The 23,173-nt window shown below is 39.1% G+C and overlaps 5 protein-coding genes and 1 non-coding gene across 6 annotated transcripts; 2 read left to right on the forward strand and 4 right to left on the reverse strand.

Annotated features, from left to right (window-relative positions):
- Positions 1-6: 6 nt before the first annotated feature.
- On the reverse strand, positions 7-1,592 carry BDF20DRAFT_367406 (uncharacterized protein). The gene has a single exon (XM_053075289.1). The coding sequence runs from the start codon at positions 1,534-1,536 to the stop codon at positions 352-354; it is 1,185 nt and encodes a 394-aa protein (XP_052937928.1). The 5' UTR covers positions 1,537-1,592; the 3' UTR covers positions 7-351.
- Positions 1,593-3,810: 2,218 nt separating this feature from the next.
- On the forward strand, positions 3,811-7,807 carry BDF20DRAFT_911277 (component of IIS longevity pathway SMK-1-domain-containing protein; the record flags this gene model as incomplete). The annotated part of the gene is made up of 9 exons (XM_053083801.1): positions 3,811-4,203; positions 4,292-4,397; positions 4,501-4,632; positions 4,730-5,058; positions 5,135-5,237; positions 5,313-6,292; positions 6,353-6,647; positions 6,746-6,915; positions 7,007-7,807. The coding sequence occupies 9 exons, from the start codon at positions 3,811-3,813 to the stop codon at positions 7,805-7,807; spliced, it is 3,309 nt and encodes a 1,102-aa protein (XP_052937929.1).
- Positions 7,808-8,098: 291 nt separating this feature from the next.
- On the reverse strand, positions 8,099-9,767 carry BDF20DRAFT_833659 (uncharacterized protein; the record flags this gene model as incomplete). The annotated part of the gene is made up of 4 exons (XM_053078668.1): positions 8,099-8,557; positions 8,861-8,962; positions 9,042-9,060; positions 9,682-9,767. The coding sequence occupies 4 exons, from the start codon at positions 9,765-9,767 to the stop codon at positions 8,099-8,101; spliced, it is 666 nt and encodes a 221-aa protein (XP_052937930.1).
- Positions 9,768-10,234: 467 nt separating this feature from the next.
- On the reverse strand, positions 10,235-13,234 carry BDF20DRAFT_911279 (transmembrane amino acid transporter protein-domain-containing protein; the record flags this gene model as incomplete). The annotated part of the gene is made up of 10 exons (XM_053083802.1): positions 10,235-11,356; positions 11,441-11,504; positions 11,599-11,764; positions 11,843-11,911; positions 11,989-12,085; positions 12,156-12,524; positions 12,602-12,727; positions 12,803-12,916; positions 13,027-13,065; positions 13,172-13,234. The coding sequence occupies 10 exons, from the start codon at positions 13,232-13,234 to the stop codon at positions 10,235-10,237; spliced, it is 2,229 nt and encodes a 742-aa protein (XP_052937931.1).
- A 5,752-nt stretch (positions 13,235-18,986) lies between these two features.
- Positions 18,987-20,380, reverse strand: BDF20DRAFT_815769 (uncharacterized protein; the record flags this gene model as incomplete). The annotated part of the gene is made up of 2 exons (XM_053077113.1): positions 18,987-19,483; positions 19,573-20,380. Coding segments are annotated over 2 exons (1,305 nt in total), but the record flags the coding sequence as incomplete, so codon positions are not given.
- A 459-nt stretch (positions 20,381-20,839) lies between these two features.
- On the forward strand, positions 20,840-20,913 carry BDF20DRAFT_t41. The gene has a single exon. It is a non-coding gene; the product is annotated as a tRNA-Ile (tRNA).
- The last annotated feature ends 2,260 nt before the right edge of the window (positions 20,914-23,173 follow it).

The raw sequence follows: 23,173 nt of genomic DNA on the forward strand, positions 1-23,173 counted from the left end.
TGGCAATCAATTGAAAAGTGAAGAAAACAACAACATATAAGATGGGTATAGCGGGTATAGGGTGAAGTCGATCATTTTTACTATAACCATTTCTGCCTTTCTTCCTATTACTTTCTATTGCATCAGTATAAGAAAACAAAAGGGAAGAAAAGCACACACACGCGCGCGCGCAACATACGGATATAAATAGATAAGTGTAAATAAATAAGTATATATAAAAGTTTTAGCAGAATGCGTAAAGAGAAGAAAAGAAAGGCTGAGACCTTTTTGTTTGCTTGACTATATAAAAATGTACAGAAACCTTTTTTTTTTTTTGTTAATGAAAAGTCTTCTGCAAATCCTTCGCTGCTGCTACTGCTTCTTTTTATTGGCGCCTCTTGGAGCAGTTAAATCTTTCCATACAAAGCAACCATTGCCCACCAGTTGTTTCTTCGGTTTCCGTCCTCTTTTCTTCTTGGGTATATTCAGATTCATATTCAAATCGGTACTAATATATGTGGTTGTAGTACTGGAAGCTGCAATGTTTTGCCGCCGAAACGTAGATACTTGGGGATCCTCTTCTGTGTCTAACTGCTGCAGTTCTCTTTTTATCAAGTCTATTTCTCTTTGATTATGCTTCACATTCCAAACAGTAGGTTCAACAAATGTCCAGCATCGAGTATCATTCTTGGTGATGAGACTACCATGGTCTGCAGGCAGCTGCAATGGATGATGGGTGGTTGAGGGTCTACCACGCTTTCGCTTTAAAATAGTACGGCCAGTAGTAGTAACAGTATTATGAACAGGTCGTGTTTGTAACGAAGGGGAGCAAGATCGTTGTGTTTTCCCGGTCGATGTTGAAGGTGCTGTAGCATTGATATCGTCAATACTTGCCCCTGCTGATTGTTGTTGCCGCTGCTCTGATAAGGAAGGGAATAAAGATAATTGGTCTTCTTCGCTATGATCAGTGGTAATAGCGAATGACGACATGGGTGAAGATAGAGTGAGTGGAGATAAGGAAAAGGCTGAACAAACTGGCGAGTCAAGGGTATTTGATGAAGTTGCAGTAGTAGTGGTCGCAGAAGAGGGAGAAGTAGCAGCCGTCCTATTGAAAGAAGCTGGAGGTGGTAGCAGGAAAGTGCTCTGAGGAGTAGTAGAGGCATGATCATAACTCAGAGGTGTTATCAAAGGCGATGGTGACGGTGAAGGTGAAGACAATAAGAGAGGAGAAGTATTAGTCATTGAAGACGACGATAGATCCCTTTTGTTCAAATCAGGCTCAATAGTATCTAATTTCTTTAACGTTTGCGTTGTTGTTGTTGTTGATGTTGTTGTCAAAATTGGACTGATAGGTGAAAGATGATGTAGATCTGTGTCAATAGTTAATTTGCACCTTGGCATATTCTTCGTCGTCGTTGATGTGGGTGAAAATAATGAATTGATTGAAGGAAACTCCACCTGGCTTCCAATACCTTTTCGTTCGTTAACGTTATCGTTTGTTACTGTGCGGGTGCTTGGTGAAGGAGGATGAACAAAGACCTCGATTGTTTCCTCCATATTTAATTAATTTGAAGAATTTGACAAAAAAAGAGAGAGAAAGGGGCAGTCTGGAAATCATAATTTTAAAAATATCCATGCCTGACAAAAAAGAAAAAAATTGCAGAAATCCAAGAATTGTATGAACCAAAAATACCCGTTTTAGTATACAGTGGGGGTTACTGTGTCAAAATGGGCAGCTGTTAAAACCCTCAAATGGCGGATTCAGAAATATAATTTCCAATTGGCGTTACTGAGTTTTCGAATGGTAGATTATAAATGACAAATGGCATTGGATTTATTCTTGTTAAAGTAACGTTAGGCCTGCTGTTTTGCTAAACACCCGGAAAGACACTGGCAGAATGATATTGACGCTTCGAGGTTTTTATCAATACAGCATTACATGCTTTTTGATCCTCTTGCGTGAAGCATCTCCGTCGTCTGGAAGATGCTACGTCTAGCGCGACTTTTTATGATGAATTGCATTGCTCAGTAGGGTTTAATTCAGGCGAACAGGCCGGCAAGAAAATACATATATAGGTTCTCTCAGTGAGATAATCCTCAGTCTCATCAAGAGCATGAGTGGGAGGAACTATTCATGATTGAAAAGTATCCATTCAGCATTGAATATAAGATAAAGATATCGTTTGTTTGTAAGCTTAGTACAAGAATGATAAAAAGGCGGATGATCTTGATAGACGTCTTCCTAGTGAAATAAGCAGGCCAACTCTTTTTCTCATCCATTGCGTCACAGTTAAAGATATCTGCCAGCCTACAGAGATCATTTACAACGAAAGCTACCCCTATGCCTCAGTGTGTACAGTTCTCAACCCTGACGTAGCAGCGTTTGTTTGCTCGCGAAGAGAAAATGGCTTACATGAGCAAATCAAACATCGAAGTTGGATGCTTATCTTCTAATATGGTCTATTATTCTGGAAACATATACTTTATTGATGAAGAAAAGCCGATCTTTTCTTCATATGCATTTATTGACGAACCAAGCAGCAGTTAACCCTCCACTTGGACCAAATAAATGATTCTTATCCACAAAATATTGTTTTTTATACGCATCCATCACTATGAATGTATGATAAAAGTAATCGATCCATTTGATATGAGTTTTTCAGAATTTCTCAATTTTCAAAGCTCTAAACATGTATTTGAGCAATAACATACTCGTATATCTGAGAATTTAAATGTTGTGTTTTAAAAGAGAGAGTATGTCGCAGTATGTCCAGTTTTTGTTGTCTGATATTAGTTGCTGCTCTACATCATTTATGATTTAAAATTTTTGTTTGTCCGTAAATCTTCAATAATGCTCTTTACTCTTTCTATTCATTCTTCATCATTTTTGCAACTACCCGTCTCTTCATCCATCCACAGGACATATATCATTGCCAGCGAAGGACAGTAGTACAGGATACCTATGCAAACTGAAGGCTACTGTATCCGCAAATAAGTTTCCTTACCGTGCATAGGTAAATTGTTAGTATCAAACAACAGCGTCAAACTTTACGAGCCGTTGAGGACTAAAAGGATGATTTAACGAACCATAAACTTAGGTTTGAGGTGCTAATGATTAATCACTTTGAGGTTTCCAGTATCTGTTCATCTTTTCTTACTCCAAGTTGAAACATCCTTAATAGTTACTTATTCTTGGCTTACAGTAGGCGTATGTGCAAAAAAGACGGCGCCAGAGTAATACCGAAGAAGATTGATCGTAGTACCGTATGAAAGGCAAGCATGAAGCATTTGTAAGAGCTGATTTGTCCATAATTGATAGATAGACGCTGATCCTATTTTTTTGTTGTGTCTGCTTTAATTTTGTGAATCTTTGTTACATCATGTAAGTGTTTCTATCAGCTCACTACATCCTGTCCTCGGCTGATCGTACCTTTCTTTTTTTGTATTCACAAGGCAACACGTATTTATCTGATTTTTTAAGGTTTCGCGACAAACTTATTTCTTTTCAAAGGGCGACAGCATTTTGTGGACAGGCGTAAGAGCTCGATCTTCATTTTGAAAAAGGAAAACGTCACTCATTTATTAAGAGCCAATCAATAAAGAGATTATAGCCCGAACGCGCAGGGAAAGTATCACTATTTCTTTTTTGGGCATCCTCGTTTTCTTGTTCATTTAACCAGAAAAAAAAGAAAGAAAAAAAAAAAAAGATAGATTCTTATAACAGAGTCCTTTTGACCTTTTTTGATATAATCGTTTTCGAGATTTTTTTTTTTCTAGAAAGTAGCTTAATACAACCTTAGCTTTAAAATCATACCATCTTTTTTGTGATTAATGACGGAAAAGAAACAACAACAATTTGAAACGAAGGCAATCGCAGCAAGAGAAGAAAGCAAAAACGAACAAACCAAATCAAATGTATGTAAGGAAGGGGAAAGCAATAGTGAGAGTGAAGCGACATTGAACAACAGTGGGCGAGATGAAAAGAGGGATCCGTCATCGTTAACAACAGCAACGACAACAACAACAACAACAACAACTCTTACTGAAGAAAAACAGAATCCAGCTTCTGCTTGCGATGAGCTGAAGAAAGAAGACCGTAAAGTCACAAAAGTAGAAGAAGCAGAAGAACAGGAAGGGCCCTCGCCTCATCGCGTTAAATTATATAAGATGGGTATCGATACCAATTGGGAAGATAAAGGCACGGGCTATTGTGTTTATCATTTGGTAAAGTAATCTGCATCCAATATGAAAAGACGCGATGTTTCTTTTTTTGTTTTTCATTTGTCATTAAAAAGTAGTTGATTTACCTTAGGGTAACAATGGTAAATCAGATCAAATCACTGTGTACTCTGAAGAAGATAATAGTGTTCTGCTACAGTCAACCATACTCAAAAAGCGATTATATCAAAAACAGCAAGGTACGTATAGATGCATATATATAGCCGAGAAGGCACGTTAAAGGGAGAGTGTCTTGCAAATAAATATGTTATTGGCATTAACCGCCTTCTTCATTGGCTATAGAAACGCTCATTATTTGGTCAGAAGATGTCAATCATGATCTAGCGCTGAGTTTTCAAGATCCCGAGGGTTGTGAAGAGATTTGGCGACGCATTCATAAACTACAGAATGGAATTAGTTCGTCATTGAAAGATGGTATTTTCTTTTTTTTTTTTTTTTGTCATCAAGCCAGCAATACAAGCATTTTATAAAAAGAAGTAATAACATTCTTTTATTGTTTTTCATCTTCCAGATACTGAGGATATGGAAGTAGTGTTGGTAAAATCAAACGAATGTACTTCTTTTTTTGCTGATGATGACGTTGTCGATGAAGATGATATTGACGATATGAATGGACTAGAAAATACCAGCAGTCATAATAATAACAGTAGAAGATCGTCTTCTTCCCCAGATTACGAATTAGAACTCCAATATACCAACCGCAATCGCTTAACAACACCCAAAAAGAGAATCACTTTACCTGAACCAGATCTGTCTAATTTGAATGAAATTTCAACAACGCTCTCGAAAACAAGGACCATGCTCGAAAAGGATAAGATAGCTACATTTGTAGCTGAACAGGTAAAAGAGAAAAGTACGAATACAACAATTGTAATAGGACGCAGTCTGTTAATTATAATGCGTTTTTGAATTGTAGAATTTTGCTTATCTTGATAAATTGTTAATGTTGTTTGATACCTGCGAAGATTTAGAAAGTGTGACAGACCTTCATCGTTTATATACAGTAATCATGGGCATTTGTAAAGTTCTCTAAACGTCGCTGCATGCAGAACATTACAATTTTACACATATTAACGAGTCGTTGCCTACTATAGTAAAGTTAACCGATCAAAGTCTCATTGAACATCTCGTTGACGATGAACATCTGGATACATTCATGGGTATTTTAGAATACAATCCATTAACACCCACCATGAAGGCAACACATAGAGAAGTCATAAAGAATCATAGTTCAACTCATCACACACTTTACAAGCTGCTACGCGAAGATCGTATATCAAAAAATGTGCAACAAACCTTTCGATTGGGGTTTTTACAGCATGTGATACAAGAACAAGCGTTGGCACGAAAGCCACCACCGCCAATCACATCAACACCATCCATCAATAGCAACGAAGAGTATCAACATAAGAATGATGAAGAGAACCAGGAAGAGGTTCAGGAAGTTATCAATTTCTTAAGCACGCTCATCTCCCAAAACCATGTGGAATTCATTAATCATATACAAGTCACTCAGAGCTTTTTAATTCAACTATTTGAAGCTTATCAAGAAGCTCAAAAACAGCAATCGACTGTACGACAGGATGAGATTATACAATTAGTTGGACAAATATGCTACATATCGAGACAAATGCAAAACTCTCTTCGTATGGGGCTTTATCGCAGTCTAGCGAACTTTGGCTTATTTGACATTATGTGTATTGCGTTGCGTCGAAAAAAGTTTAAATCTATGTTTTTGACGATTCTAGAGAATTGTGTGAATGCAGATGTAGCTATGGTGCGAGGTTATTTAATAGAACAAGCTGAGGAACAGGCTCAAGTGTTACTTGACAAAAATCCTAAACTTACAAAGACGAAACTAGGCAGTGATATAAAGGACGCAGTCGACAAAGCAGCAGTAGCAGCAGCAGAAGCAGCAAAGAAACCGCTTTTGATTAAAGTTATTGTAGAAGAATTTGTATCGGATGGCGATTATGGATCTAAAGTACAATATTTTGAGATTCTAAAATCTCTGTTGGATTCAAACAACAGTAATAGTACAACTTCTCCTTTGCTTAGCAGTACTAATAGTGATGTAAGTAGTAAAACGTAACTGAGTAAGGAACGGAAAGGGTCTAAGGCTTTCTCTCTTTAGTATCACAAGCATTCACCAGCAATGGATGATTTTATACAAGACTTTTACGACGAACATATGAAAGTATTGTTAAGCCCTATTCAAAAGCTGGATATCAAACCCATTTCCCTTAAGGGTCCTATCGAGCCATTGGAACTAACACCTGATCAAGCCGATTTATGCGAGTACATTTGCAAATTTTTATATTTTGCTGTTAAAAACCATGGCCATAGAAGCAAATATGTTATTTGCTCAACAGATTTACTCGTGCGACTCATGCAACTTTATCGATCAACCTATGCATCTTTGAAATTAGGTAATTCAATTCACTGAATCATCGATATTATAGACACACGCGCTCACTAGATAACATTGGTTAACTTCATTCGTCTGGTTTTATTTTTGGGTGTATAGCTGCTCTACGGTTCTTTCGGATCTGCATTTCTTTAAACGATAACTTTTACAACCAAACCTTTGTGAAACACAACGTCTTTGAACCAGCAATACGTGTTTTTCTAGATACGAATGGAAAAGATTGTTTATTGAATTCAGCATTCCTGGAATTGATAGAATGCATTCGAAAGGTAAACTGGAGAAACGAATAGGTTGTTTGCTGTTGTCCGTCTTCAAATTTCCTAACTTAGCAATTCCTTTTTTTTTTTCGCCTCTAAACAGGAAAATATGAAACCATTGATCCATCATTTGATCACTCAGTTTGGCTCAGTGTTGGACACGATTACTTATATATCAACATTTAAACAGCTCAAGCTAAAGTATGAACAAAATACAGAGCCAATGAAAGATACAATGTTGTCTACAACGGGAGCCGATAGTGCAAGCAATAAAACAGGAAAACGCGAAGGGTGGGCTTCTTCTATTGTTGATCTTGAAGAAGAAGAATATTTTGCCACTTCAGATGACGATGAGGACGAAGGCCAGGATGATGTTTTGTTAAAGCGCAGTGAACCCAAGATACCAAAAATTTCAACGAATGATACGGCTTCTTTTAAAGCATTGAATAAGAGAGCGCTTGTAAACTACGATGACGATGATGATAGTGACGATGACGTTGCTGATGTTGTTGTTCAGGACAATGGCAGTGATCACAAGATACAACAAGAGCAGCAACAATCACCAACAAATAAAAGAAAGTTCGAAGAAATAGCAAAAGAAGACGTGACAACCGAAACAGCAGAGTCAACTTCTACGCCTCCCCCGTTGAAATCGCGGAAAACAGATGAAGACGAAGATGATGTCTTTGCTCGACGTTTATCTTCCTCTTCAACAACCAAAAGCGGATCAATATCATCTGCCCAGCAAACTACCAATACAGCACCTACCATTATTAACGCTAATACCGATACCAATAACAATAGTACTCCCTCGTCATCACCATCCGCTTCAGCAAAGTCTGGACCCAGATTTGTGATAAAAACATCTCCTTTGAAACGGACGCGTTCCGAATCTTTTGAATAAAAAGAGGTTCTTCACGTCATAAATATGTATTTTACTCGTACACTTTATCGTTTTATGTATATACTGCTCATTTAGGATCTCTCTGTCTAATTAGTAAAGGAAAGCTAAACGTTTATATCACAGGAAAAAAGAAAACAGAATTTTTAAATGTTCTGCTGAGCTGGCTTGTTGCCCATAGCTGGTTTCTTTATTATCATTGTTTTGCGTGCAAATTTTTTTTCCCCAAACATAAATGACATACAGAGGGAACAAGTAAACAAAAAGAGAAAGGTATCATTATGAAAAAAGGGTTCAACAACAAAGTTCGTCTACAGTTGCTAGATTATAAGCTGTAGGAGTTGGCGTAAAGTCATAAGAAGAAGGAGGATATCTACGTTTAGCATTGGGAATCATGGATAAGTCTAATGGCATGATTTCGGGTCGACGTCGCTTAGAAGCTGCCGTTGGCGGTGATGACGAATAACAGGTATGATCTTGTGAATTGCTATTATTTATAGTGATAGATTGCGTATGAACATTCATTGTGTGTTTGTCGAAACTAGAAGGCGTTTGTATTGTTAACAGAGACGTAGTTGATATTGGTGATATCGTTATTTTCTGGTCTAATGGTTGTTGCTCAGCTGCTATAGCTAATGCTTCTGATCTCATTTTAGAAAAGGGAACAGTGACAGATAAACAGAACCGATCATATTCATCCGCACTATAAGTTGTGTAGACTTTGTTTGCGCCAAGGTTGAATTGCACACATTTCTTTATCATATCGTAATGTATCGTTTTCTGCTAGTTTGAATGTGAAAAGGAAAAAGGAAAAGAAAGCAACAAACAAAATTAGAAACCTGAAGGCTCTTTATTATTTATTACAAAAAGAAAAAGTTTCCCTTTTCTATTCTTTTAATGCAAAACGGTACTTGTTTCTATTTTCAGATGACAAGCACTTTGTTTGTTAAAGCAAATCCACCAATCATGAAGCGTCTTTATAATCCTTGATGAGGCTGGATTATTTTTTACAGAAAAAATGAAATGTTCTTTTCAGTAAAGATGCGCTGGTTCTACCTTACCTAAGTCATTACTCATCACTATGGCTATAAACGTCACAGTCAAAGTTGTCGTGTAAACAATTATAGATGAGGAAGTCGTGCGACCTGTGTGTCTTTTCTGAAGCAGTCAATTTATTTGTTTAGGTACCTGTATCACGTCATAAAGGCCTAAAGCCGCATATGCATACACTCTTTACCCGCCACACTTTCTTGTATCTTTAAGAAAGCGAAAAAGTCAAATTAACTTTTTTGGAAAAGTGGCAAACGTTGTCAAGAATTCCGTAGCAAATTTACGAGCCGCCACTACAATTCTCTAGATTTGGAATTTGACCAGTTTCGTGCCGGTGATAATAGGAGAAGGATCAAGATGTTTCTTTCCAAATCGATAGCCATTATGTTCTTTTGCTGTATAGACATTGCGGTTCCATAATAATTTACAAGTTTTACAGGCAAGGATACTTTGGCCAGGAACAGTCTTTAATGCTTCAACAGTGTTGGAGCGGCAATTATTGCATATTCAAAAAGTTAGATATCCTTCAATGGTTATTACGAGTAAATCACCAGCATCCTCCTAGAGCATGCCATCGCCAAATACAATCAAAGGGACCTTTTTCGTGCCGCCTACACTGAAGGGGTCAGGCATCTACTTGCTTTATTGTCGGCAGCACGCTCTCGACCCTAATACAAACGAAATATGTCTTCAGCAGTGATTTCTGTGACTTTGGAATGAGCTCCAAAGTCAAGATAGTTCTGTCTTCTTTTGCTTTCTTTTTACGGCTGAACAACGCGTTTAGGGTCAGTTTAACTTGTGAATAACATTCATTTGATCCTCTTTACAAAGCCTCGTAAACCGCAATCCTGCGCCTATTGCTAATAAAGTCACCCGCTGAAATATTCAGTACGTCTTTTGATACTTTGAACATCGGGTCGCTATCAATTGAATTGACAGGGAAGAAGGCATAGAATTGGCGTATACATTTACAAAAATTTAGCGGGTTTATTGATATGATATCTTTTATTTGGCGGGTCTGCTAATAAAGTGTGCCCTACTCCTCTTTTAACCAACTCAAGTCTTCGATATGACATAAGAGTAATAGGAAAATACCTGCAGAATACTTGATCTGATGTATTATTAAGGAATAAATTGAGGAAACTGCGTAGCTTGACTAGATTTATTGACAATTTGCAGTTGAGAATTTAGCCGTCAAACTACTGAACAATTAATGACTGACACTAAAGTAAACAAAAAGAGAGGTAATATCTATATGCAAGATTAAAATGCTTGGTAGACATCAACAATAGTAAAATGCAAGATAGTGGTGAAACGAAGGGAAAGAAGATAAAGAAATTTATGCAGTATGTAATTTAACAGTAAACTACAGAGTTTCATCTAATCGAACACGTTATAGCCCATACCAGCCAATGTCAAATCGTAGATGATCATAAACAAAATGGAAATAGACAATGCACTACAGCACACAATAGCCAAATAAAAAGGATTTAACCATCGCTTTGGGTGGAAAGCAATAAAGCGGTCTTTTTCATGCTGCAATTCTTCAGGTGTCATGATCAGTTCACCTTCAGTCTTAGACATGTCTGCCATAACAGAAGCAGTATTAGTACCTTCAGGTGGGACGACAATAGGAGAAACAACCGATGATTTAAATGAGAATACACTTGCTAGCATAGAAGAGACATTGTTGTTGTTAGCTGGGGTAATTGCTGAAGTCATTCGTGGTGATGCCTTTACATTAACAGGAGCAGCGGCTTGACTTATTTCTGGTGAACCAGGAGCGACAGAAGAGTGTTTATTGGGAGGTGCTAAGCTATTCGTATGACAAAACTTGCTGTTGTTATTGTGCTGCTGCTGCTGCTGGTCATTGAGTGGTGTAGTAGTATTGGCTGTTGTGGCGGGACCAGAAATGCCCAATCCACCCATTGTACCGTTGTTGCTGCCTATTGCTAGATTAGGGGATCGTTGCAATGGTTGTTGTTGTTGTTGGCCTACTGTTGCTGTGAAACGAGGGGAAGAAGGAACATTCAAACTGTTGGGATAAATTGAAGAGTCAAGGTTACTCTTGTTTGGTAATTGCTGTTCTGTAAAACCGTTCTCAATGCCAGCAATTTCGCTATTGTAGACAATAGTAGGTGGTATTTTCTGTTTAGGGTCGTTACGGTATACATTCATATTTGGTGAATATTGGCTGATGATAGATTGTTCCATTTGACTGTGATAGGAAGGCCTAATACTGGAACGCCGAATGGAGATGGAATAATTGTCATCAGGATTGAACATACGTACATCATTATTATCCGGATTCATCAAAACAGGTGAGTGAGGAAATGTGGGAGAGTGGTGTTGTTGATTAATGGATGGAGACTTTTCATTGATTTGAGGCAGATGATCTTCGAGCTGAGTAGCTTGGTCGTTTAAATCTTCGATAGGCTCAACTGAAGCAACATACTTTCGTGATACAAAGTATAGAATGAAAGGCAAGATATAATTGACAGTCTAAAGCATGTTGAATCAATAACAGAGTCTCCAAAATTGCTTTTTTGAATCTATTCTAAAAGTGCGAGTACCCCCACTACTTACCGACTGAAAGAATAAGCTACTCCAGTTTTGAATAACACCGACATAACTCTTTGTTTGCAATGGTCTACCAATGACGAATTGAGGGGAAAAAACAAAAAACAACGAACAAAGTCAATTGAAGTACACTCCAGATCAAATAGTACAGTTAAGGCATTTACATGCAAATAAACCATGGAAATAAGTTCGACCAAAATGTTGCCCATGCAGGACTACATATTTCACCTCGCAATAGGTTCGAGCGGATTACAATTGCAAAGACCGGAATGGAAGTGATCAAAGCACATACTGGAAATATGTATGCTGTGACTTTTGAAGCAACAGACCCTACAGATGTGAGAGAGAAACATATCAGTGAATCACACGCCTCATGAATCAAATTGAGAAGTAACTTCGCTTTTTTACCCTGTGTACTGAGTACCGTTAAAATTTCACTAGAAGGGTCCATTTTATATGCCATAGCACCACAAATGCCTGAGTAGCATATTTAGAAACGCCTAACATTAGTGGTAATGTCAAGAAGTGCTATCAATATTGCTCACTTTGCTTACCCAAAACAAGATAAAAAATGGTTGATATGAAAACAGAAACCCACATACACTTGTGAATATTCACTCCTGGCTTTAAACTATTCACCCAAGATGGGATCTACAATTGAAGGTGTTTGTCTGAATTTGTGTGCCTTAGTTTTTGTACAATCAGCCATTCGTAAACTTACTGTTGTGATATAACTATAGTTGAATATAACAATTCCTAACACCATAGTGGCATTGGGTCCACTAGCAGGTAACAGTGAAGTATCTAATCCTTCTTGACCGAATGCAACAACCCATTGTATCAAAATAGCCGTTAAAACGATAAAAGAGATCATCTGAACAAAAATATTCTCTACTAAACTAAAGAAACCTAGAGGAATGACAATGGCAGCCGCTAATGCAAAACCAAAAGTGAAGATATAGTAATCGCTATCAGGGAAAGGAGAGTTGCCGGTAAGGCCATCAGACGCACTGACACAAAACCAGCCACCAGGGCTGATACCTAATCCGCATGTACCTTTGAACAAGGTAATTAACATACTATCGAATGTCTAGTTTGAAATGTTTAAAAAAATGCGAATTTTTTTCAAATATGAGTACCCAACAACGCATTAAGGATGTACAATACCTGTGCTGCTATAATGATACTGGCTACATTGACAGACTGTAGCGCTAAGAACAGTAACAGTTGGAAGACATAGTGATATTTTCTACCTAGATACACCTGGGCGATAGTAGTCAACTCCACTTTTGCCTATAGCCCAGAAAAGAGATGACGTGCGCCTAAGTACTATATTCCATGCTTTAAAAATTCAACTCTCGTGTGTACCTGAAACTTCTCATTTCCTCGAATGTTGGATAAAGCTTCGCAGACAAATAATGCTGAGCAACCTGACAATAAGGCAACGATGCAAAAAATGAAAACAGGCGCTACCCAACCTGACTACATATGAGTTATTGATATAGACAGTAGATGAAATATATTATAATTATAACTCTTAGTTATCTGGAATATTGTAACAAGACTCGTTAACTTCTCTGTTTCTAGTTTACCTGTTGAAATGTTATTGGAATGGTAGATAGTCCTGGCCCCTATTCGTTTTCGAAAATATAGATAGTATGATTGTAACCGCTGGTTTAGTGGCCTTATCGTAAAAGGTTGTCATGCTTCTGAACAATATTTATCGCAAAACGTTACAGTCATTGATGAAACTAAAAGGGCTGTACTGCCGAAGCTTCCAATTCCTTTCACTGTCGACATGGTTATGTAGTCAATACACGAAAAGCAAAAAGTAACAAAAAGGGTTTCTAGTTCAAGAAAACAAAAAGTTCTCTCTTTAAATATGCTTTGAATTGTTTATGCGTTTGTTATTTGTTTTTACTGAACAGTGAGAATAAAAGACCCACTTTGGGATAATTATACCATAATTGGATTTCTTTTGAAACAAATTGTATATGTTGTGACATATTCAATCAAGGAAACCTAAAAAGACGGTTTAGCTTGGAGATCATTAGTGCATGCATCCCCTTCATATTTCAGATCTCGGAGACATACCTCACGCGTATTCCGGCTATCGAGCTACATAACTTTGAAGCTTACACAAAGTAATTCTGGCTGTATAACGGGCAATGAAAGCAATCAATGTAGCCCTCTGTATTTACTTGCTTGCATGTGAAACTTTGAATATATGTACTACAAACAATGCTCTAAGTTCTTGTTTCATCTTTTGATGTTATTCGCTCGATCGGAAAGCATTTTTCATGGCCCTTTGTTTGATTGTGCTTCTCTCGCATCAATGATAAAACAGAAGTAGCAAATTAGAAGCTTATATTGCGGTTTCATCATCACCTGATAAAGAGCAGACTCTGTTTGTGGGTCATCCAATCCAAGTTGCATCTCATTTTCTGATTTTGGGTAGCGATATGATGTATTAGATCCATCTTCTTCGAAACAATCTACAAGTGCGATATTATTTCGCCTTACACTGTTTTCGAAACACTGTGATGTTTATGGATTATGTTGTATGCACGAGTAGACCACTTTCAACGTCTGACAAGATATTAAAATAGAAGTTTTGATCCCTAATATGAGCAAGGTTTTTATCTTTGTTCCTGTTTGGTAAGCGGTGTGTTCGATTGTATATACATCATACTTCGGATCAAATGTTCAAATTTGATAAGATAAGAATATAGATTAGAATTAATTCTTACGTAAAATTAGCTACTTCACATACGAACAGAACAGGTTGTCTTCATGGATTATATTTCACTCATGTTACCTATGGCAATATGACGTTTAGGTATGTAGAAGTATTAGTATATGTGTTTGTAGGGTAAATTAATTCAACAGCCGGAACATAGTAGGTCACGGCACTGTTCCTTGTTCCGAAAAAAGTATGGTTGGGAATGAAAGACCCAATCATTATCTTTTTATACAACAAATGTTCCCGCAATCAGCAACATTATGCACGTATATCTCTTTCTAGCTAATATCTTTAATCATTTCTGCAATACTTGAGCTACAGAACTGATGGGATCTACTAGCTACGAGGTAGACGAGCAACTATCTGCCTAAAAACAAATCCTAATCTTTTACAGAAATCTGTGGCACACTGGGCATTATTTGATCATAATACATCAGGCACAACTATAGATCCCGTTATATTCTGTAGACAGCAAACATAATAACTTTTATAATAGCAGTAGTTTTTGTTCTTCTTTTCTATTACTTTGTTTTTTTGAGAGAGAATAAAGACGGTGGTTTGATCTCGTTAAGCTTTCATGTTCATTTTTTCTTGTGTGGTATTTCCATACCTCCTATAATGTATAAAGACGAATCAGATACACCTTCAAGCATTTGACTCGTTATTATGATCATAGAATCGTAATAACACTTGTACACGTCATCTTGTACTTCTAGAGATGCGCATATATAATGCTGCATTATTACTGGCCGAGAAATTAAGGAACAAGGACTTTTTTTTTTTATAAATACGTTTAAAGAGATATTTTATTACAATTAAATTTTACACAATGAGCACACAGATAAATACTTACCAAAATTGCCCTGGGAGGTTCAAGGAAAGTGTGAGGGAATTAAAAAACCTTTAACGGGACAAAGAAAAAAGGGAAGATGATCAGAGGCAAACTAGGGAATAACGGAATGATCAAGGTGTAATTATCGCGGGCGCATACGTCCAATCCAAGAGTAGCTGTCCTAGATTTTCCGGCGGTGTCGGAGGCTCCTTTTTATAAATACAAATATTCAGTTTGCTGTGAACGCTCCCCTCTCTAATTTTCAGTGCATAAAAAGACTAAAGGAGACTCATTTCACCTTGCAGTTTTTATCAATTATAAGTCGCGTTCACAACTACAAATAACCACAAATATCATATCTTGCGTTATTTTTTATTTAATCCAAAATTGTAAATCGTTTGTTCATTTGCTATCGAGCAACTTGTACTTGTCAATTATTTATAAACCCGGTTCAAGCACAAAGTAACTTTTAAATAGCTTTTACTTTATCTTTTACATTGGGTAGCAAGAATATTACGTTCAATACAGTGAATAGTTTTATAGATAGGATAAAAGGCTCCAGTTTTTTTCTAATCGACAAAATTATACTCAAAATACAGCTTCGCCTACCAAAGTATGAGACACAAAACGATCTACTTTAGTTCCCGACAGCTCTTTGTCGCTCAATAAGAGCTTTCCTTGAGTTACTTGATCACGTGAACTACGTTTATAGACTTTTTGGCTATAACAAAATTCTTAAATTCATATAATAACTGCTCGCTTAGCTCAGGTTAAAGATTTTTGTTTATTGAAAATAGTACATAAAGCAGGCGATTAATTTTATCATTATTGCTATACTAGGGGGAGGAACAGGTTGAGAGCAAAAAAACTATTCTATAAGGTTCAATCAAGAGATAGAAAAAGGGGAGAGTGGGAAGGAAGGGGAAATTATTCGTACTGGTGAAAAATTAGTAATGGCTGATCGCTTGGCAGCTGTGTATTAAGGGTTGTGACAGTGCAAGTCGAAAGCAGTCCACGAAAAATTAACCATTTTCGGAAGTTGAATGGGAGGCAGCGTAATTACGCCAAAGCGCACCTGGGTCAGGGTCTTCTGGAAATTTCACATTTGGTTTAACAAGGCATTCAATATACCACAGCAGTGTCAGTAACACAGGCCAGTAATGGCAATATTGAGATGGATCTGTTGGCAGCCGATTGAGTGCATGATCAATTGTATGAGTTGTCGGAGGGGCTTGAGGGAGAGATTCCCATAGTTCACTGGGAATAGCATCACATTCGTATTTGTCAAAATGACGACGAGATGTGTGGTCGCGATCGCAATTGCAGTCGTGTGGGGCCCCAAGAAGCCAACCTAAACGCCAGCGAATAAGTCGACTACGATCAGTACGAGTGGCAGGAAGAGTCAAAATGGGATCGATTTCTAGTTTGGCTCGGCATGCCCGTGCCAGTATATGACGAGATGACTGAGTATCACGAAATGCAGTATAAAGTTTTTGACGGTCATCGTAAAGAAAGGGGGCAGCAAAGGATGTGATGGTAGTTGCATCAGTGTATGATTTATACAGGCGATTGGCTTTGAGCTTGTTGATATATGTATCATTACCCCGAGAATGATGTAGTAACAGGACAAGAGAGTCAGCGGGGAGTGTTGGTAAACGGAGGCAATACTTACTTTGTAGAACTTCCATTCGCCATTGGATAGCAGGTATCATTGTGAGGATTTTCAATACAGTAGTAGAAGTATGTGGATTGCCACCTATGAGTAGACGAAGGCATCGATTTTGGAGCTGTTCAAGTTTATTGATATCCTTGGTATGCATCATAGTTATCGCGACACCGTATTCAAATTTAGGTCGAATAAAGGAGCAGTATAATCGGGCACTGAGAGAGAGAGAGAAGCCAGATCTATGAGCGCCCATCTTGTGTAGTGTGGCCATTGCAGCAAGGGTTGTTTTGCTACGTGAGCGGGCAAGGGCAGAGCTAGATATACCTCGCTTAGTAAAGGGGATACCAAGATAGATAACTTCATCAGCAGTAGGAAGAGCAACCCCATATAGGGTTAAAGGATTGGAGTGAGCACCAGTAGCGGTGCGGGCGGTAGGATGGTTAAGAATAACGCATTTCTGCGGGTTCCATCGGTATCCAAGTTGATGGGAATGGGTAGCAGCATCATTTAGCATTGTTTGAACCTCGGAGCGAGATCCAATGATAGCGACATCATCAGCGAATAATAAAGAATTAATAGCAATAGATTCAGAACTAGTAGGGAGTTTGACTTTGGTAGTTAAGGAGGAAGCGGAACGTCGGAATATAGGTGGTAGTGTATTTATGTAAACAGAGTAGAGTAAAGGACTAAGCACAGAACCTTGTAGGACACCGGTTTTGGGCTGGAATGTTGGTGAGTGGTGATTATCAATAAGAACAGAAATATAAACATCATCGAACAAGTGTTGTAGAAGAGTGAGTAACGGCAAGGGAATAGTTCCGTGCTGGCGAAAGGCTTTCCAAATAACGTTACGGTCAACTGTGTCGTATGCTGCTTTGATATCCAAGAGGCCGACCACTGGTAATTGAAATCGATGTGTTTGTTGATAGTCTTGTATCAGTTCATGAAGGCATACGGCCTGGTCAAGGGCACTGCGTCGTTCGCGAAACCCACCCTGGGCTACATCTAAAACAGGAGCGGATTGCTTGATAGCTGGTTGAAGAACGACTTCAAATAACTTACGGAGGACCGACGTTAATGAGATTGGTCGGTAGTTACTCGCTTGCGTAGGATCACCTTTTTTGAAAATAGGAAACACCTGTGCATGACGCCAGGAAGAAGGAACGGTACCCCAAGAGTAGCAGAGAAGAAATAGTTTAGAGAGGAGGGGGGCGATGATATTAGCGAGAGGTTGGAGCATTTCAGCTTTCAGATGGTCAATACCGGGAGCTTTTTTACGAGGTAGAAGGTTAATATAGTGAGTAATGGTAGTCGGTGAAAAGAGGGTAGTTATGTCCGTAGAGTATGGTGGAAATAAAGGAAGCTGTAGGCCAAAGTCAATAGATGTGGGTGGGTCGTCTAGAAAGTGTCCGTCATATACGGATTCTAAATACTCAGCCATAATGGCTGTTGCGGTGAGAGGGCCATCAGGATGGTTAAAAGTGCAAGATTGGTCCCGTTTTCGTTTTTGATTTTTGATTTGGCCTTGGGCTTTCATGAAGTCTTCCTCTAGTCGCTTACAATAATCCTGCCAAGATTTCCTTTTTGCTTGGCAAACATCGTATCGAAATTGTTTTTGTGCTTTTTGGTAGGTGGTCCACCATCCAATCTTGTCGATGCCTTTGCTTCTACGCCATTTCTTATAACAATGATTGCGATATTCGGCTGTTTGTTGAAGTGCTGGTGTCCAATATTTATGCCATTCTTTGGGCCTAGCTTTTTTAGAGCCAATGACCGTATCGAGGCTGGTGTATATACTGTTGCAAAGAGAGGCGGCTAATAGATCGAAATCTGGCCTTATAGGCGGTGATGTTTGGCGCTGTAGTAGATCGAGGTTATCATTCAACATCTCCCGAAATTGTGAGGAAAGCTTATTGAATGTATCTTGATAAAGCAGAGACACTTCGAGTTCCTTCAGCTTTGACAAATTCCAGGTGCGTCGAGGTTGGACAGGTGCTGTGTCATTGGGAGTGGATGGTTGCATAATAGTAGAGGTATCGGTCAGGGTGAAGGAGAGTGCCAGAAGGTTATGGTCAGACCCTAGAGAGAGGTCGGAAAATACGGAAAGAGAGACATTATGAAGGACAGCGTGTACATCATCAGGCACAACAAACAGGTCAATGATACTGCTAAGTTCAGTGGTGTTACGAAAAGTAGCAAATGTAGGGATACCGTAAGCATAAGTACGGTTCAAGATCTGTAAGCCATGGTCTTCAAACCAAGCCTTGAGAGCCGTACCCCGAGTATTAGTTTCGAAAGTACCCGATGCAGATGTGTCGCCAGTTATACGACCAAACCTTGCATTAAAATCACCACATAGAATGGTATTTTTATGGAGTGGCACCTTGTCAAGAGTAGCAATCACCTCATCCAAGGGGAGATTCGGTGGAAAATAGAAACAAGCTAGTCTAAAAGGACCAAAATTGAGAGAGAGAGCATAGGGTGAAGGGCTGCTTAAATGGCTGACAGGAACGGGGCAATTCGGATTGACGAGGGCAACAATACCTTGAGAACCACGATAACCGCCCTGGACAGGTTTACCATAGGTATGAAATTGATGCCAGGAAGTAGGGAGACGAGAGGGTGAAAGAATCCAGGATTCAGTAACTAAGAGAAGAGACATGGAACTGCAGTGAGAGAGGACATCGGCAACAGTTGTTTGTTGCAAACCATTGGCGTTCCAAAGACCGATGGACAATGTCAGATGATTGTTGGTGGTGTTTGTGGTGCCCCCTATAAGCGGGGAGCAGCCGATGACGACGAGCTTATCTCGTAGGCATCATTATCACCATCTGTATTTATAGATGAGGCAACAGAATCATTATCATCAGCAAAGGCGCTCTCGTGGAATTCCTCACCAGCTTCAATCATCTCAGAATCACCGGTGACAAAACCTAACGAGGTCAAGAAAGCGGCAGCAGTAGTAGAAGAAGACCCAATATCACGGGTACGTTTCAATGGTCGGGGGTTTCTCTCCGCAACAATCTCCTTGGCAATGGAATCAGCGATCCAACCTTGGTCAACAAAAAAACGGGCAACACTGGGTACCAGGTAAGCCCGTACATATCGTAGGGCACGGATACAACGGTCTTGTTGTAGGGCTTTAGCGAAACGAGTGCGGTCAGTGGCAGAAGCATTGGTCATAGCAGGATTAGCAATATGCTTTTCATCCAAAGGGTCAAAGTGTTCCAAAGGAACAACTTTACAGGCCTTGAGGTGGTTTGAGAGATCGGTAGTAAAGTCGTTGTGTACCAAGAGGCCAATCACACGGTGGGCAGGTAGAGTAATATCTACGATACGACCAGTGTCAATGCCAATGGTACTGAGGCGGTGGCGAATTTCACTACGGTTGATTTTACGAGCTCGAGGTATGTACACGTAGGAGTAGCCTTGTGGGGCAGTAGGATCATATTGGCTGAAAGCCCTTACAGTGGCCTTAAGCTTACGCTCAGTTAGTTTCTTAGGGGCGGGACGCTTAACAATTGGAACCCAAGCAGTTTTGGGAGTAGTAGGGGCAGTTTGCGTCGTAGCAGTGGTGTTGATGGTAGTAGTAGGAGTAGTGGTGGGTATAGCATATTTGCTGGCAGCGGTACTCAATGCAGTGGCCTTTGAAGTGGCATTGGGAGTAGAGATCGAATCTGCTACTTTTAAGCCTCTAGCGGCCATATTGGGCGTGATAGCGGCATTTTTCTGTTCGAAATTCAAATTCTGAAGATTTTGCACAGTTGCGCTTAAACGATTTAACTCCCGCTGGAAAAAATCATTCGCAGTCTCATGGTCGGAGAATTTTGTCACTAGCTCGGCGAACTGAAGTGCGAGGCCGTCGACTTTTTCGGTCAAGTTTTGGAGGACTGTGAACACTCGGGCGAGTGTTTCCTCCAATTTTTGGGTTGACATGTTGTTGTTGGGAGCTGTAAGGTGATATCGTTACGGAAGGATATCGTGTGTTGTGGAGGTAATCCGTCTAAAAAAAATAAACAGATGGTGTATCCTTAAGGCTGGGTTGGGCAGGTACCTAGCTTTAGCGTTGTATGATTGGATGGCTGTAAACAACTGATATTCACGTGACCTGAGAGGTAATTATGTGTGAATGTCTGGAGAAGTGTTGGATAAGCAAGCGAGCCTGCTCGCTTAGCTCAGTTGGTTAGAGCGTGGTGCTAATAACGCCAAGGTCACAGGTTCGACCCCTGTAGTGAGCATTTTTTCTATTAATTTGAGTGTAGTGCGTGTAGTGATTTTGTTGCAGTAGTCGCAAGAATATAAAAAAAGGTGGTTGTTTTCTTTCGTGTATTCATCACTTTTTCTGAATCCATCAATCAGATTGCAGTATTTAATACCCTTACACTACCCCTTTCCTGCATCTTAAGACCAAACATGGGACCAGTTGGTCAACCATTGTTTCGAAGAGTTTAAAGACCAAAATTCCACCTGCCCGTAGTCGTTTTGACATCTCGGGCAACAAAGAATCGTACAGCGTTGAAACTCTTATGGAGGAGCCTGAAGTGGCAGAATATTTACGTTCACAACGGGTCTGTCGTATTTGAGGCACGATGGCAATATTATATGAGTAAATCACTCAAAACGTCTAACGAAATGTAAAATAAAACTTGATCTCAGATATGAGTACTGCTCATATCTTCGTTCCCGTTTGGTAAGCGGTGTGTTCGATTGCATACATTTAAACCTTAGATCAAATGTACAACAAATAAAGATAAAATAAGAAAATAATATGGATTAAGGATAATTCTTATGTGAGATTAGCTACCTCACATAAGAACTGAACAGGTTATCTTTATGAAATATATTTTACTTTGATTATCTATGGCTATATGACGTCTAGGTATATAGCAGGATTGGTATATGTACTCGTAGGATATATTGATTCAACAACCAGATATAGTAGGTCACGATATTGCTCCCTGCTCTGGAAATAAATTATGGTTGGAGATAAAAAGGCTCAATCACCCTTTATTAACACAATAAACTGTTCACGCAATCAAAAGAACACCACGCACAAATATCTCTTCCTAGCTAACATCTACAATCATTGCCACAGTATCTGAGCTACACAACTGGTGGCCGATCGATATTGGATTATAGATGTAGCTGCATGATCACCCTGGATCTGCCAGGATAGCACATTACAAATCAATCCGCTCTGGGATGGACGAGTAATTATCCACTTAAAGGGAAGACCTGTTCTTTTACGGAGATCTCTGATTCACTGATGTATTATGGTCAGATAATACATCAGTGTCAGCTACAGATCCCGATACAATCATTTCGTAGGCAGCAAACACAATAAGTCTTGATTAATAGCAGTAATTTTAGTTTTCTTTTCCTTTTCTTTAGTTTGTTTTTGAAAGAGAAATAAAGACGGTGGTTTGATTTCGTTAAGCTTTCGTGTTTATTCTCTCTTGTGTTATTCTTTACATTTTATCTTATAGTTAAAGCCAGCGAATACCACAGGGTCCAAGCCATTGTTCATACAGCTATCCAGCCTGGAGCTGTTATTTTTTCAGTTCCCAGTCATTTGTTTTCTCACCAGTCTGAGGCATTCAAATTGGTTATCGACCAGATTGGTCCAGTGGTGGGCAACTATTTCAATCCTATCTCTTTTCGTGGAAGCCGTTCCCGTGGTGACTTGGTTTTTTATACCAAGTTCAGATTAGACCGGCATACTCACCAAGCTTTGCAGGAAGGTTTTAATCATGAAGGTGTACAATACAAGGGAATTGCATATAAGGATAAGACAGATGCGAATGACTATTGTCGTGTTACCTTGACTTTGCCAGTTAGTGATGAGACGGATGTCCTGTTGACTAATATCCAGGAATACATGTCCCATTATGGTCGCGCTCTTCAGATTAAGCAAAGACTTATTCATGGTTTCTTCGAAGGTGATGTTTCAGTGCTTTTGGATCGTCGGGTAACCGACGATTCCCCTCAATACCAAGAGTTACAACGAATGTTGTATTTGGAAGCTTGGGATATTACTGTTCTGACTAGCTACAAGGGGGCAAAACCCATCTGCTATTATTGTCGGGAGGCTGCGCATATAAAGAAGGATTGCCCTTCGTTGCAAAAAATTGTTTGTTTTCGTTGTGGATGTACTGGTCATACTCAGCGTCGTTGCCGCATAGAAATCTTAGATGACCACCCTACCGTGAATGAAACGGACTTCGCGGAAGGTTTGGCTTTATATGAACAGAAATCGGCTGGACACGACCGTACCATGCCCACCACCAATGCAATTGAAGACACACCCAACAACAAGACTGATGAGATACCGGTCAATGCCACTCAATCCAGCTTAGATGACGATGATTTGATGGCCAACAATATCCAGACCACTACAAGAAATGAAATAGTACTTGAACATGCATATATAATAAAAAAGAATAATAATCATTATCCCGATAGTAACTGGACATGCGTAGAAACAAAAGGTAAGTAATA

This window comes from Mycotypha africana (genome assembly GCF_025528875.1).
Source record: "Mycotypha africana strain NRRL 2978 chromosome Unknown BDF20scaffold_3, whole genome shotgun sequence".
NCBI lineage: Eukaryota > Fungi > Mucoromycota > Mucoromycetes > Mucorales > Mycotyphaceae > Mycotypha > Mycotypha africana.